Below are 13,033 nucleotides of genomic sequence, written 5' to 3'. Positions count from 1 at the left end.
CAGAGAGGTGGGCTTTGGAGGTCAGAGCCATGGGCCACATCTAAGCTCTAAGCTGGCGGGGGTGGGGGGGGTCTCTGGGCATCTGTCTGGGGTTTCAGTGTCAGGGTGTAGTGGGGTAGGTGCCTGAAGTGGGAGCACCGCCGAAGAGGCGTGGACTGGGGCAGGGTGGGCCTGGCCTCACCTGAGAAGTGGCGGAGCGCCCCTGGTTGGATGGGCATCCCGGCCTGGAGCCCCACCCCACGGAGGCACCTGCCACCCTGCTGAGCGTGCCCCCCCCACCCCCGCCCAGTGTGCCTGGCACACAGCAGGCTCCTCGTTTAAAGTACAAATGAGCCCCCTAAGTGGACAGGGCATGACCCTGGACCCTGCTGTCACTGAGCCCTGGAAGAAACGGGAGTGGATGAGACCCTGTCCCGGGCTGAGCGGCGGGGGCAGGACAGAAATGACCCATCCAGCTGACATTCTCCGTGGGATCAGACGTCAAGGACCGAGTGGCTCCACGTGGCACAGGACAGGCAAGGGTGGAAGGGTGGCTTCCTGCCGGTAGATGAGGTGCGTGGGGCAGGGCGTCAGGCGGGCCCGCCGAGGCTGCCTCGCCCCCCTCCCCCACACCACCACCGCAGCCGGGCTCCCTGCTGACCTCAAACCTGCTCCTGCCTGGCCCGGCCCCTCCCCCTGAGGGGCGGACGGGGACATGCTTCCCACCCCAGAACCCAGCTGACTTGTCCCCTGATGCTGTAAGTCTCCCGGGGCTCTCCTCCTTTGGCCGAGTGGGAGCAGCTTTGGGGTCGGGGGAGCCGAGGGAGTCCGCCAGCCCCCTGGGCAGCAAGAAGCCGGGGCCTCCGTTCCCCAGACTCCAGGAAACGGCCCTGCTGACCACCCACCGAGCTGCAGGGGTCCGTCCACGGAGGGAGGGACTGCACGTGACCCCACCTGGGCTCTGCGGGACCCGAGCACAGACACAGAAGACACGTGGGCTGAGGGGCTAGACGTGGAGTGACTGTTCCTAACAGCAGGAAACACTGACACGCTGTAATTCCCTAGCGTGTTACCGCGTGGCTAGTTTTCTGCTCGCTGCCTGCGAGGACACTGTGACGGTAGTGTTCTCTACACGGTCTGCCGGACGGTCGTGGCGTCTGTCCCTCCCCTCGGACGTGGACAGGCCGCCGCCACGCCTCCACCAACCGTGCAGTGAGGGACTCACAAAATCGCCCGGCACATCCCCCCGGCTCTCTCGGGCCCTCAGGGAACCAGCCTCCTCCCTTCGAGGAAGCCCAACCAGCCCACTGGGCGACCGTGCGGCGACCCCGCGGGAGCCGAGCCAGCCGAGGCCGCCCCGCCCTGCCAGGCGTGAGCCCAAAGATGCTGCCGGTGGCTCCGGCCAGCAGCTGTCCCCTCACCCCCTGCTTTCGTGTCCTCCCAGCCGCCGGGGTCAGAGACCAGCCCTCTCACGCCTGGGACAAACCCAGGCAACACAGCCCACGAATGTGATGAAAACCTGCCTTGTGTCGTCACCCTCCAGCGGGCTTGTTTTCAACCAGAGATCTCTGGGCCGCCTTCCCGATGGAAGATGCCCCCGGGGCCATACAGCAGGTACTCAAGGAGCTGTAGAGCCTGATGCGGGGCTCGATCCCACAAACCGCGAGATCGTGACCTAAGCTGAAGTGAAAAGTCACTTAACTGACTGAGCCACCCGGGCGCCCCTGGGGTGCATTTAACGATGAGCCGCGCGGTGGTCCCCACGGAAGTCCATTGCTTCAAGCACTGATTGTCTGGTGGGTGTGAGGCCCTGAGAGGGCACGGAGGTGTCGGACGGGCAGAGAAAGAGGCTTTTCGGGAACCACACGGAACCGGTGTCTCCTCTCCCGGCTGCAGACGGGCCGTTGGAGGGGCCGAGAGGACAGCACGCCCGTCGGCTTTCTCTGTGACAGGTGGGAGGGCGGGCCCGGGTCCTCAGGGACTCGGCCCCCAGCCCCGGCTGTGAGTGCCCTCCCGGTCCTGAGGGGGCAGCAGCAAGCTTGGAGGCTGCTTGCTACCTGAGCAGCAAAGGCCAGCACCTTCCCCGGGCTGAGGAGCCCATCACGCCCATTCTGCGCGGCATCTGCAGGCGTGAGCCCTTCAAAGCCTGTGTGCAGGGACTCTGGGTCACTTCCCCACCCAGCCTGACTGTGACTAACCAGCGGGAAGAGGGCTCTGCTGAGGCCACACAGAGGTCAGGGAGCAGACCGAGAAGGTGGTAAGAGCCCCAGGAGCGGGCAAGAGCTGAGGGCAAGCCTGCTGGCCCAAAGGACTTCTAGAAAGCTCGTCTGACCCCAAGGCCAAATCCAGGGCTGGAGAGCTTGCCCAGTGCCTAAGCCAGTCAGGGACATAGGTGCCCTGCTTGGCCCCAGGAGCCTCTCCCCGGGGGCAGTGAGCGAATGAGTGGGGGCAGGCGTGACCGAGAGCCGCACGCCTCGTGAAGGGGTCTGGTCTGTGTTCAAGGGCCCAGCATCCTTGAATATCACATTTGGGGGCTGGATGTGGGGAAAACTGTCCCCACTTAGCTGGACTTGGTGATGGCTGAGTGTGGGCCCCCCTCTGAACACCGGGGGGCTTTAAAGGGAGGCCCAAACCCTGCGATGCCTCTGGCAACCCGTGTAACCCGGAGCCCAAGCTCCCAGCCACCGGCTGAACCATCCCTGCAGCGCTGGGAGGACCCTCACGGTCTGCCTGGCCCTGCCTGCCCAGCAGAGCCCAGCGAGCCCTCCCTGGAGGACGACGGGAGCAAGAGGAAGGGGTGAGCGGTGTCCTTCGGGCACGGTGGGGATGGGCCACCCCATGACATCTTAGGAAGCGGGGTTTCACTCTCAATTGTACGAATTTTTGTTACTATCAACTCATACACATTTATGCCTGCAACAACCTAAAAAGCAAGCTGCCCGGGGGACTTCCTGCCCAGGTCCTTCCAGAATTTTCTTTCTACGCACAGATGTTAATATTTAAGATTGAATTTGTTCACTGTAAAAGTCCTATAACAGCAGTATAGCAGTTGGGGGGCGGAGGGGACAGAGCGCTCTCGGTCACGTCGCAGCACGGTGCGTGTGCCAAGGACCGCTCTCTGCTTTGGGGGCGCGCACAGCCCCACAGCCTGGGGCAGCCGGACGCACCTGCGCCGCGGGCCCGGGTCCTCGGCCCGGCGCCCCGCCCCCGCCGGCACGCGCTCTTCTTCCCCACCTGCGCCGCGCACCCTCCGAGCCGGGTGTCCCGCGATGGAGCCGCCGAACGGAGATGCCAGCAACTTTGTTGACTAAATTCCTGAACCCGCCCGAACCGCGGGGCTAAAAATAGCCGGCACTCCCCTCGCCGCGCCCGACCCGGCCGCGCAGTGGCACCGGTGTCGGCAGGCCAGAAGGTCCAGGCGCCGCCACGCTATCGGGGCTGCGGGGTCACGGCCCGCGGGGCGGCGGGGAGACCGAGGCACCGAGGGGCCTCGTCTGCTCCCCGAGACTCTCCGGCCTCCCCGTCGCGGGTGCGAGGCCCTGGAGGCCGCAGGCCGGGCCCCGCGCCGCCCGCGCTCCGCGTTCTCCGCACCCCTCTGCCCCGCGCCCTCTGCGCGTGCAGTGCCCCCCGGTGGCCACCAGAGGGCCCTGCCCCCTCCTCTCGCCGGCGGCCAGTCAGCACCCCTTCCCACAGCTGTTCCCCGCAGGAGATTGACAGCTGGGCTCCGGGTTGCCATGGGGATAGGCAAATGAGGGCGGCGGGTCCGGGGCTCCGATTGGCCTGAGGGCTCGCGCCCCGCCCAGAGAGGCGGGACCGAATGCCCTGCTCTATAAAGGGGAGCGCGCGGCTCGGCGCTCAGCCGTGGAGGCGGGGTCGGTTGTACGCGGGCGGAGCGCGGGGAGCCACAGCAGCCCGAGGCGGCGGCCGCACCGCCACCCTCCCGGCCGCCCGCCCGGCCGCCGACGCGGGCACGAAGAGCGCGGCCGGCCGGCGCCACCCCGCCCCGGGGTGCGGCCGGGGCCGCCCGAGAACCCTGCCCGGCGGCGTCCCCAGCGGCCGCCCCTAAGTTGGCCGCGCGAAACTTTTCCCCCGCGCGCCTGGGCGCCACCCCCGCCGAGACCCGCCGCCCGTGGGAGTGAAGGGGGGGGAGAGGCCCTCGGCTCCCTCCCCCCCCGCCGCCCGGCCTCCCGTCGGGGCGCAGCCGGGCGCGGCGGCGGCGGCGGCGGGGCTGGGGCCCCGGGCGATGGCCGCGGAGCTGGCGATGGGCGCCGAGCTGCCCAGCAGCCCGCTGGCCATCGAATACGTCAACGACTTCGACCTGATGAAGTTCGAGGTGAAGAAGGAGCCGCCCGAGGCCGAGCGCTTCTGCCACCGCCTGCCGCCCGGCTCGCTGTCCTCGACGCCGCTCAGCACGCCCTGCTCCTCCGTGCCCTCCTCGCCCAGCTTCTGCGCGCCCAGCCCGGGCACCGGCGGCGGCGGCGGCGGCGCGGGGGGCGGCGGCGGCGCGGCGCAGGCCGGGACCGCCCCGGGGCCGACGAGCGGGGGCCCGGGCGCCGTCGGGGGCGCCTCGGGGAAGCCGGCGCTGGAGGATCTGTACTGGATGAGCGGCTACCAGCACCACCTCAACCCCGAGGCGCTCAACCTGACGCCCGAGGACGCGGTGGAGGCGCTCATCGGCAGCGGCCACCACGCCGGGCACCACGGCGCGCACCACCCGGCGGCCGCCGCGGCCTACGAGGCTTTCCGGGGCCAGGGCTTCGCGGGCGGCGGCGGCGGCGCGGACGACATGGGCGCCGGCCACCACCACCACGGCGCGCATCACGCCGCGCACCACCACCACGCCGCGCACCACCACCACCACCACCACCACCACCACCACGCCGGCGCGGGCCACCACTCCGGCGCGGGCCACGGCGGCGGCGGCGGCGGCGGCGGCGCGGGCCACCACGTGCGCCTGGAGGAGCGCTTCTCCGACGACCAGCTGGTGTCCATGTCGGTGCGCGAGCTGAACCGGCAGCTGCGCGGCTTCAGTAAGGAGGAGGTCATCCGGCTGAAGCAGAAGCGGCGCACGCTCAAAAACCGCGGCTACGCGCAGTCCTGCCGCTTCAAGCGGGTGCAGCAGCGGCACATTCTGGAGAGCGAGAAGTGCCAGCTCCAGAGCCAGGTGGAGCAGCTGAAGCTGGAGGTGGGGCGCCTGGCCAAGGAGCGGGACCTGTACAAGGAGAAATACGAGAAGCTGGCGGGCCGGGGTGGCCCCGGGGGCGCGGGCGGGGCCGGCTTCCCGCGGGAGTCCTCGCCGCCGCAGGCCGGGCCGGGCGCGGCCAAGGGCGCCCCCGACTTCTTCCTGTGAGCGCCGGGCCCGAGCCCGCGCCGCCGCCGCCGCCGCCGCCGGCCAGAGGCTCGGACTCCGCGCTCGGGCAGGCCCCGCGCGCCCCGCCGCCGCCGCGTCCGCAGGCGCCGGACCGGAGCCCCCCCCCGCCCCCACCCCCTACCCCCCCCCGTCTCGCCGCGCGGCGCCCCCTGCCTTCCCGGCTCGCCGTCCAGACGTGGCCGCGGCCGCTGTGCGCGCGGGGCGCGGGGCTTCCCAGGAAAGTTGAGCCGGATCGAACTTCCTTCCAGGCGTCCGCTTGTACATACGCCGAGCGCGGTTCCCCGCCGGACGCCGCCCCGCGCGACCCCCCCCCCCCCCGCCTGTCTTTGCCGCCCCACCTTCTTGCCCTTTTTTACTACTCCTTTTTAAAGCGATCTTATTTTCGAAGTATCTCTATTTATTTTGCTCGGTGATTAGGAAAGAAAACCCCGGAGGAAGCCCCCTCGTTCCTGGCCGGGGTCCGCCCTCGGACGTCCGCGTGTCCCAGCATGTGTCGCTCGCTCGGAGGGGCCCGGTCCCTGCCTGCCCTCCTGCCCGCCTGCCCCCCACCCTGCCACCGGCGTCCCCTAGAGATTGAAGCCAAGGAGTATTACCTATGCCGTGTTCAGTCCTGCTGCCCTACAGTACTCACGGGGGGGAGGGGGGTGGGGGGTCGCCGCGCTCTGCGGGTGGGGGCTGGCCCGGACCCCCTGCTGATATTTCTCTATGCACCAGATCGTATTTATGACTCCTGGGGAAATATATCTTATTTTAATCTTCAAGAGAAGTGAAAGAGAAGAAGAAGAAGAAAAAAGTAATGCACAGTATTTCTAGCAAAAAAAAAAAAAAATTTTTTTTTTAAGAGGAGGTTTCAGCCTGAACCTCCCGGCATGGGGGCGAGTGAAGAAAGTGTTTTTATTTTAATTTAAATTGCGTTTCGTTTTGTTTGTGGAATCTTTTAAAAAGCCCCAGTGGCTTTTTGGACTAGCCCTCGGAAAGGAGGTAGCGTGGCCACTGGCGATGTGAGCCCTGCAGACCGCCAGGCCCCTGGGCACCCACGGGGCCTGCGCTCCTCCCGGGACCTGCTCCCGCCCGGCGCTCTGAGCAGAGACGCCGTAAGTCGTTCAAAGTTTTCTTGTGTTGTTGGGTTTTGTTGGATCATTTTTTCATTTGCTACGAAGCTGAGGAAAGGGGGGAAAAAACACACACAAAATAAATCCGTTTAGATCCAAAAGTCACCGGAGCCTGGTTGGTTTTTCTGTGGCTTTCATTTTTGCCATATTTCTCCCTGAATGGAAAGAAAAGGGGGTCCCTGGACAGGGCCCTGCCTTAGCTCTGGGCCACCCGCCTGGGCCGAGCGGAGAAGCCGAGCAGAGTGGTGGCCGAGGCTGCTGTCAGCCGCTGGACCCCGAAGCCGGCCGCCCCCTCACCCTCTGAGGCTGCCCCGCGGGGAGCAAGGCTCCCACTGAGGCGGGATTGAGGGAGCGGGGCCTGGGGCCTCGGTGGTGACTCCACGCGCAGCGCCATTGCATGCTGGTGGCAAGTGCTCGTTCGTCCCCAGTCCTTCCGAGCCCCCGGTCTCCCGCCCGAGGGGTGGCCTGGCCTCTGTCTTCTAAAGGGCAAGGCCTGGACCCTAAAGGGTCCTGGGCAGCCGCCGGACCTCGTTGACTACCCCCAACCTTTGCAATGGGACCGAGGCAGGTGAACGTCTGTGGTCCGCATGTTTAGAAGGACGAGCTCTCGGGCGGCCACCCTCAGCAGGGCGCCCCGGGTGCGCGGCGAGGCTCCCCTGTTGGAGACAGCGAAGGCCCTCCCGGGTCGGGGCGGCTGCAGTTCCGTGCGGGGCGCAGGGTCCTCTTGTCTCCATCGGAAGGTGCTGTCGCCTCCCCGTCTGCCTTAGAATAAAACTTGTAGCAAGAAAGCTGGGTGTCTGTGGGGGGTGTGAGCAAAGTCCCCCCACCCCGCGGCTGAGATCTGGAGCCCTCAGGAGGGGAGCACGATGTCTAGTGATGCGGAGACGAGTGGAAATGTGGGGGCGCAGGAATGAACTCAAGGACCAGGTGCGGAGGAGACCGCAGCACGGGGGGGGGCCACCAGCACCCCACGGCCCAGCCCGCTTCAGGACGGGGACCCCAAGGACTCAAGAGGACCGCCAGTGGCCGGGGGTGTCCCTTCCCGCACGGGCGGGTCTGCTGGCCGGTTCTCGCCGAGGACACCTTAGTTTTCGCTGTTGCTGTCAGAAGAGCGAGTTTTCCTCCGGCAGAGAAAGGATCGAGGACCAGACGGGAAGCCTGGCTCAGGAACTGTCTTTTCCAGGAGGTAGTGGCAGGCAGGGAGCTGCGCTCAGCGCTCTCCCCGCGGCACCTCGGCCTCCCTCCCGGATCCCAGCCTGGATCGGGCGCCGGGCCCCCCGGGAGAAGAGGGCCGTCCGCACATGCCGTCCTGGGTCACGGCGCCACTGGCCTTGTTTCACTTTCTTCTTCTCTTTTCTTCCTCCCCCCATCCTCTCCGTTTCTCTTTCATTCCTTCCTCCCCCACGCGACCCCCCTTCCTTCTTTCCGGTTTTGCCCCAGGATAAAATGCGGCTGGAGAACAGGGAAACCATTGCGGGAGGCAGGAGGTGTGCTTATTTTTGTGTTTAGAGACAGATCCTTTCCTGGGCAAACAGCCTATTTGGGGAAAGCCCTCTGGCCGCGGAGCTGTGGGAGTGCAGGGCTGACCGGTGCTGGGGCCCCAGCAGGCCAGGCCTCTCGGGAGGGGCTAGACTGGGGGCCTGGCGGGCACTGGAGAGGGTTCCGAACGGTGAGAATCAGAGGCCTCACAACTCTGCCCCCCTTGGGGGGTCCTGGGTGTGATGGTGCATCTGTGAGGAGCCTGCAGGCGACAGGGGAGGGGGGCAGTGGTAGCTCGGAGCCGCTGGGCCGGAGGTGTGAGAGGAAGCAGGGCAGCCAGGGGGCCTGGGCCAGGAGCAGGAGTGACAGCGGTGCCCAGGCTCCAGGACAAGCCTCCATTCAGCACCCAGGGCCCGGCGCCCCCCCGAGAGGGGTGACCGGCACCCTCTGTGTGGATGTGGAAGGGGGCCCTAGTGGCACCCTGGCCTCAGCCACTCAGCTCACCCTGTCCGTCCTCTGCCCTCCCAGAGGAGGCCCCAGGAACCCTCTCTCGGGTGGAATGGGAACATCTTGGCCTTGGGGCCTCCAGGCACCCTGCCCTCCTCCCCCGCGCCCCACCCCCTTCCCCCCCCCGCTGCTTAGGGGGCACTCATTCATTTACTCCTGTGTCACTTCATTCTGTCGAGAGTCCCTTCTCTGGGCCAGGCCCTGCAGGGACCACGGCAGGGACCCAGATGACAGCCCCGCCCAGAGCTTCAGAGGGAGACTCACTCGGCACGTGAGTGGGTCAGACTGGAGCGCCTGCCAAAGGGAGGAGGGGGGCTGTGGGTCTGCCAATCAAAGCCATGGGCTGGGACGTCTGGGCACATCCAGGCCACCTAGAGGGTGACAGGAGGAGTCTGTTCCCAGGGAACCCTCAGGCCACAGGGAGGTGCGAGAGGGACCGCGGGTGCAGACCTGAGTGGGGGAGGGGGGTGCTGGGGGAGTCCATGCTTGCCGTGCGTGCCCCCGTCACGAACACGGACTCCACGTGCATAGGCTCGGTGCCACGTGTGGTCACCACGTGTAAACTGGTCCCCTGCCCGGCTGCCCCACCGGAGGTCCCTCTGCCACACCCTTACCTGGGGCAGCTGTGCTCACGACCCACTGGAACCACCCCCCCCCATGCTGGGCCACAGCCACCCCACCAGGAGCCAGGGAGCTGCCTGAGCTGAGACCACCCACCCGTCCTGGCCGTGCCCCTGCCCAGCAGCCTCTGGGGGCAGCGTTATCCCAGGCCCCCCACCCCCACACAGAGTTTCATCCTCTGCACGTCTGCAGGGCACCTACACCCCAAACGCACACACAGCGCAGTTGCCCCCTGGTCCTCCAGCTGACTGGGGATTCCGGGGAAAACTCTAGGTCTGAGATGACTGAGCCCAGCCCCGGCCCCAGATCCCAGCTGCTGGCCCTCGGTGGGCCCCAGGTCTGCTCTGTACTGGGGGCCCCCCACTTCTGTCCGCGGCCTGCAGCCTCTCTCCATGGCCACTCGAGTCCTGCCTGTTGCAGCCGGTGCCGTCCGAGGGCCCCTGTCTGGTTTCCTATTTATAGCTGGCTCCGAGGGTGGCCTCTTCCCCAGCGTTCCCCCTTGAGGACGGGCACACACAGGCAGGCGTGCAGAGATCTGGGCGACAGAAACAGACACGTATGTGCGTGCAGACGTGGCTATGTGTGTAGGCAAATGCACAGACCTAGACACCCCTCCCCTCGCCACACACACACACGGCCACACGTGCCCAGGAATACACACATGCTCACTCATGACCTGCACACACGGGCCCCGTGGATTTTGTCTGTCCTGGTCCCTTCACCCCATATCCTGGCCATGTGGCCTCGTGGGCTCTGACTCCAGCCACCCAGGGGGGAGTCGCCCTCAGCCACCACCGGCTTGGTGGCCCCTGACCCCGGGACCCCGCAGCCCTCCCCACCTGCCCTGGGCTCTGCTGCCTCTGTCCCAGCCCGCCTCCTCGGAGCCACCAGTGCGGGCCCAGACACCCTTCAGGAGAGAGGCCCTGTTCCTTGCCGCCCGGCTCCAAGAGCAGAGGTCCTCCCTAGGCTCGCCCAACCCCTGGGGATGGATGTGCCACAAAGCCCAGCCCAGCCCCGCCTCCGTTGGGACCGTCACCAGTTGCGCCGACTGGAGGCCGTGTGTTCAGGGCTCACCCACTCAGGGGGTACCGGGTGCAGCCCTGGGCCGGGCCCACGCGGCAGCCTGGAAGGGCTCAGAGGCCTGCCTGCAGATGGGGAATGGGCAGGGGCCAGGGCTGTGTGACCTGCCTACCGGCCAGGACCTGGAGCCTGGGGCTGGTGGCCCCTCCTGGGTCTCAAGGAAGGTCAAACCACCCCTAGTCTGTGGCCATGCATGGGACCCTCTGGCCCAGGGTCTGGGGACTTGGGAGCGCTGTGGGCATTAGAAGGAAGCTAGCCTGTCCCCAGAGCCCGGTGGAGCCTGGGGTTCCTCCCCTCTAGCTGCTCCGGGAGGCTTTGAGCCAGCCGCGGAGGTGGGACAAGCTGGGTTGTCCCCAGCACTTGAGGGGACGGCGGGCGGACAGGGAAGGGCCCCCAGCCCCACCTGCTGCTCTGGACCCGCTCTGTCACCTCCCCGGGCCTGGCTGCATGCTCAGCAGTTACCGAGCCTCGGAGCCCAGCCTCTCCTCTCCCGGCCCAGGCCGGTGCCCACGGGGACACCTGCACCCCGCTGCCCCGGGAACGCTGGCCTCGAGAAATCTGTTGGCCATGACAGTGGGAGGAGGGCTCATTCATTCACACAAAACTATCGATTAGGCGCCTACTGTGTGCCTGTTCCAGGAGGCAGGAAGAGATTGGGAATTTGTCGGTCGGGAGCCTCCGATGCGGCCCATCCTGGAGGGCGGCAGCCAGCTGGGCCCCAGGGCGGAGGCTGCAGGAAGGCAGCTGAGGAAAGGGCGGGTGGCAGAGACCCAGCCCCGACCCGGCGGGAACAGGTGGAGGGACCTGGTGAGGGTGGTTAAGAAGAGAAGAACGGGCTGGACGCTGACTGGGGCCCAGAGGGGCGGCAGTGGCCTGAGCAGGGAAGGGGCAGGGGGGCGTGTGAGCTGTAGGGAGCAGCCTGGCTGGTGGAGGAGCAGGGCGGCGTCCCCTCCCCTCCGCTTAGAGAGGGTGCTTAGAGTCAGCGCTCCCTCAGGCGGGGTGCTGGCCTGGGCCCCAGGGTCCCAGGACACTTCCCTGAGGGACGGCTCCGGAGGGCTGGGGAGCGGGCAGGGCCAGAGGAGGGAGGCTGGACGCGGAGGTCAGGGAGAGGCTCAGTGTCCCCTCTGCTGGGACGGGCGAGGGCGGAGGTCCGCAGGGAGGTGCGAAGGGCTGGGAGCTTTTCACACGTGTCCGGAAAGACGGGACGAGGGGGCTGTGCACGGACGCCCATCCTGCGCGCACACGCACACGCGCGCTTGCGGCCCCTGCACCAGCGGAGCAGTGACGAGTAATTTGCTGTTGGCGGGCTCAGCGCCTGCCTAATTCGCAGTGACACCGCTCAGCTGCCGAGGGCTCCAGCTGTCACAGCCGATTAGCCTGCGGCGGCGGAGAGCCGACGGGGACCGGGGGCGGGGCCGGGGCAAGGGGCGGGCCTGGGAATCCCGGACCCGCCCGGCGTCCCCGGGCTCAGCCAGGCCTCCCGCCCCGCGGGGCGCACCTCACTGGTCCGCCCCCTCCGCGCTCTCGGCTCCCGGTTCGCCCACCTCCCCCTTACTTCCTCCTCTTCCTCCCCCCTTCTCTCCCTCCTCCACCTCCTCCCGTGTGCACTGCTGCCGGATCCTGCTAAAATGCACATTCCCGGGGCCCCTGGGCGGGCCGAGAACCTGGATTTCTAGGGCACTCAGACCCGAGCCTCAGAGGCCACGGCTGCAGTTTTCTCTTGGGGGGGGGGGACGGGATTTACGAGGAGGCGAGTTTCTGGGCGGCGGGGGAGGGGGCGTGGGCTTTCACGCTCAGCCCAGCGGCCGAGACGCCCCCTCCGCCCGACCGCCCCGGGAGCCCAGAAGGCTGGGCCGGAGGGCGCGGAGGGAGGCCGGGGACCTTCCAGCCGCCCAGCGCGGCGCCCTCCTGCTGTCCCTCTGGGCCCTGGGGCTCCCCGAGCCTCGCCACCTCCTCCACGAGGGCCTCCCTGACTCTGGCGCCCTTTCCTGGCAACACCCTGGTTAGGTGCCCTGAGGCCCGCTGGGGTCAGCATTCCAGGGTCAAAGGCTCCCCTTCACTGGGCCGCCGCCTTCCCAGACAGACGCACCGGCCGCCGCCCGTCCCACCCTGCCAGCCGTTCCCTTCGCAGCCCCCCTGGGGGCAGGCTCCTCCCTCTCCAGCCCTGCGGCCACTTCGTCCTGGTCCTGGCTGGCCGGGGACTGGCTTCTCCACCTCTCCTGTGGATCCTCCCCTTACTGCCCTCCCTCCCACCGTGTCCCCCGAGAAAGACCAGAAGGGACACCATGAGGTGTCCAGCACGCGCCAGGTGCCAGATCTGTGTGACCTGGTGGCCTCCTGGCGATAGGCCTGGGGGTGGCAATGACCGGTCTTACAGAGCAGGGCGAGGGTGCAGAGAAGCCCGGGACTGGCCTGAGGTCACTGGCGCGGGGTGGGGGTGGAGGGTGGCGCAGCTGGACTGCGAGACCAGGGTTGGCCTCTTTTCGGCAGGGCACTGGCCCCAGGGGGCAGAACCCACCACTTCCAGAGACGGGAGGGGTTGTATTTATTTTTTATAAGTTTATTGATTTATTTTGAGAGAGAGTGTGCAAGCAGGGGAGGGGCAGAGGGAGAGGGAGAGGGAGAATCCCAAGCAGGCTCCGCGCTGTCAGTGCAGAGCCCGACACGGGGCTCGATCTCACGAAGCGTGAGATCACGACCTGAGCCAAGATCGGGAGTGGAGTCGGATGCTTAACCGATGAGCCTCCCAGGCGCCGCAGGTGGGAGGGTTTTAACACAGCCGCCAGGGGCGCCCACACCCCCTCCCCCGCGTCTCCGGTGGGGGCCTCCGGGCCTTCCTTTTCAAGCCCAACGGGCTGACGCCCCTGTGGCTCCCGAGTGCCCT

General features: G+C 67.4%; 1 protein-coding gene across 1 annotated transcript; it reads left to right on the top strand.

The window, feature by feature from the left end:
- Positions 1-4,222: 4,222 nt before the first annotated feature.
- Positions 4,223-5,329, top strand: MAFA (MAF bZIP transcription factor A). Its single transcript, XM_047073840.1, has one exon. It carries the CDS (start codon positions 4,223-4,225, stop codon positions 5,327-5,329), a length of 1,107 nt encoding a protein of 368 aa, XP_046929796.1.
- The last annotated feature ends 7,704 nt before the right edge of the window (positions 5,330-13,033 follow it).

Source organism: Lynx rufus, unplaced genomic scaffold (genome assembly GCF_022079265.1).
Source record: "Lynx rufus isolate CCGP_SWC_20201006 ecotype Redwood Valley unplaced genomic scaffold, mLynRuf1.p SCAF_12, whole genome shotgun sequence".
In the NCBI taxonomy this organism is placed as follows: domain Eukaryota; kingdom Metazoa; phylum Chordata; class Mammalia; order Carnivora; family Felidae; genus Lynx; species Lynx rufus.
Note: the sequence above shows the minus strand (reverse complement) of the source record. Positions and strands in the feature narration are given on the sequence as shown.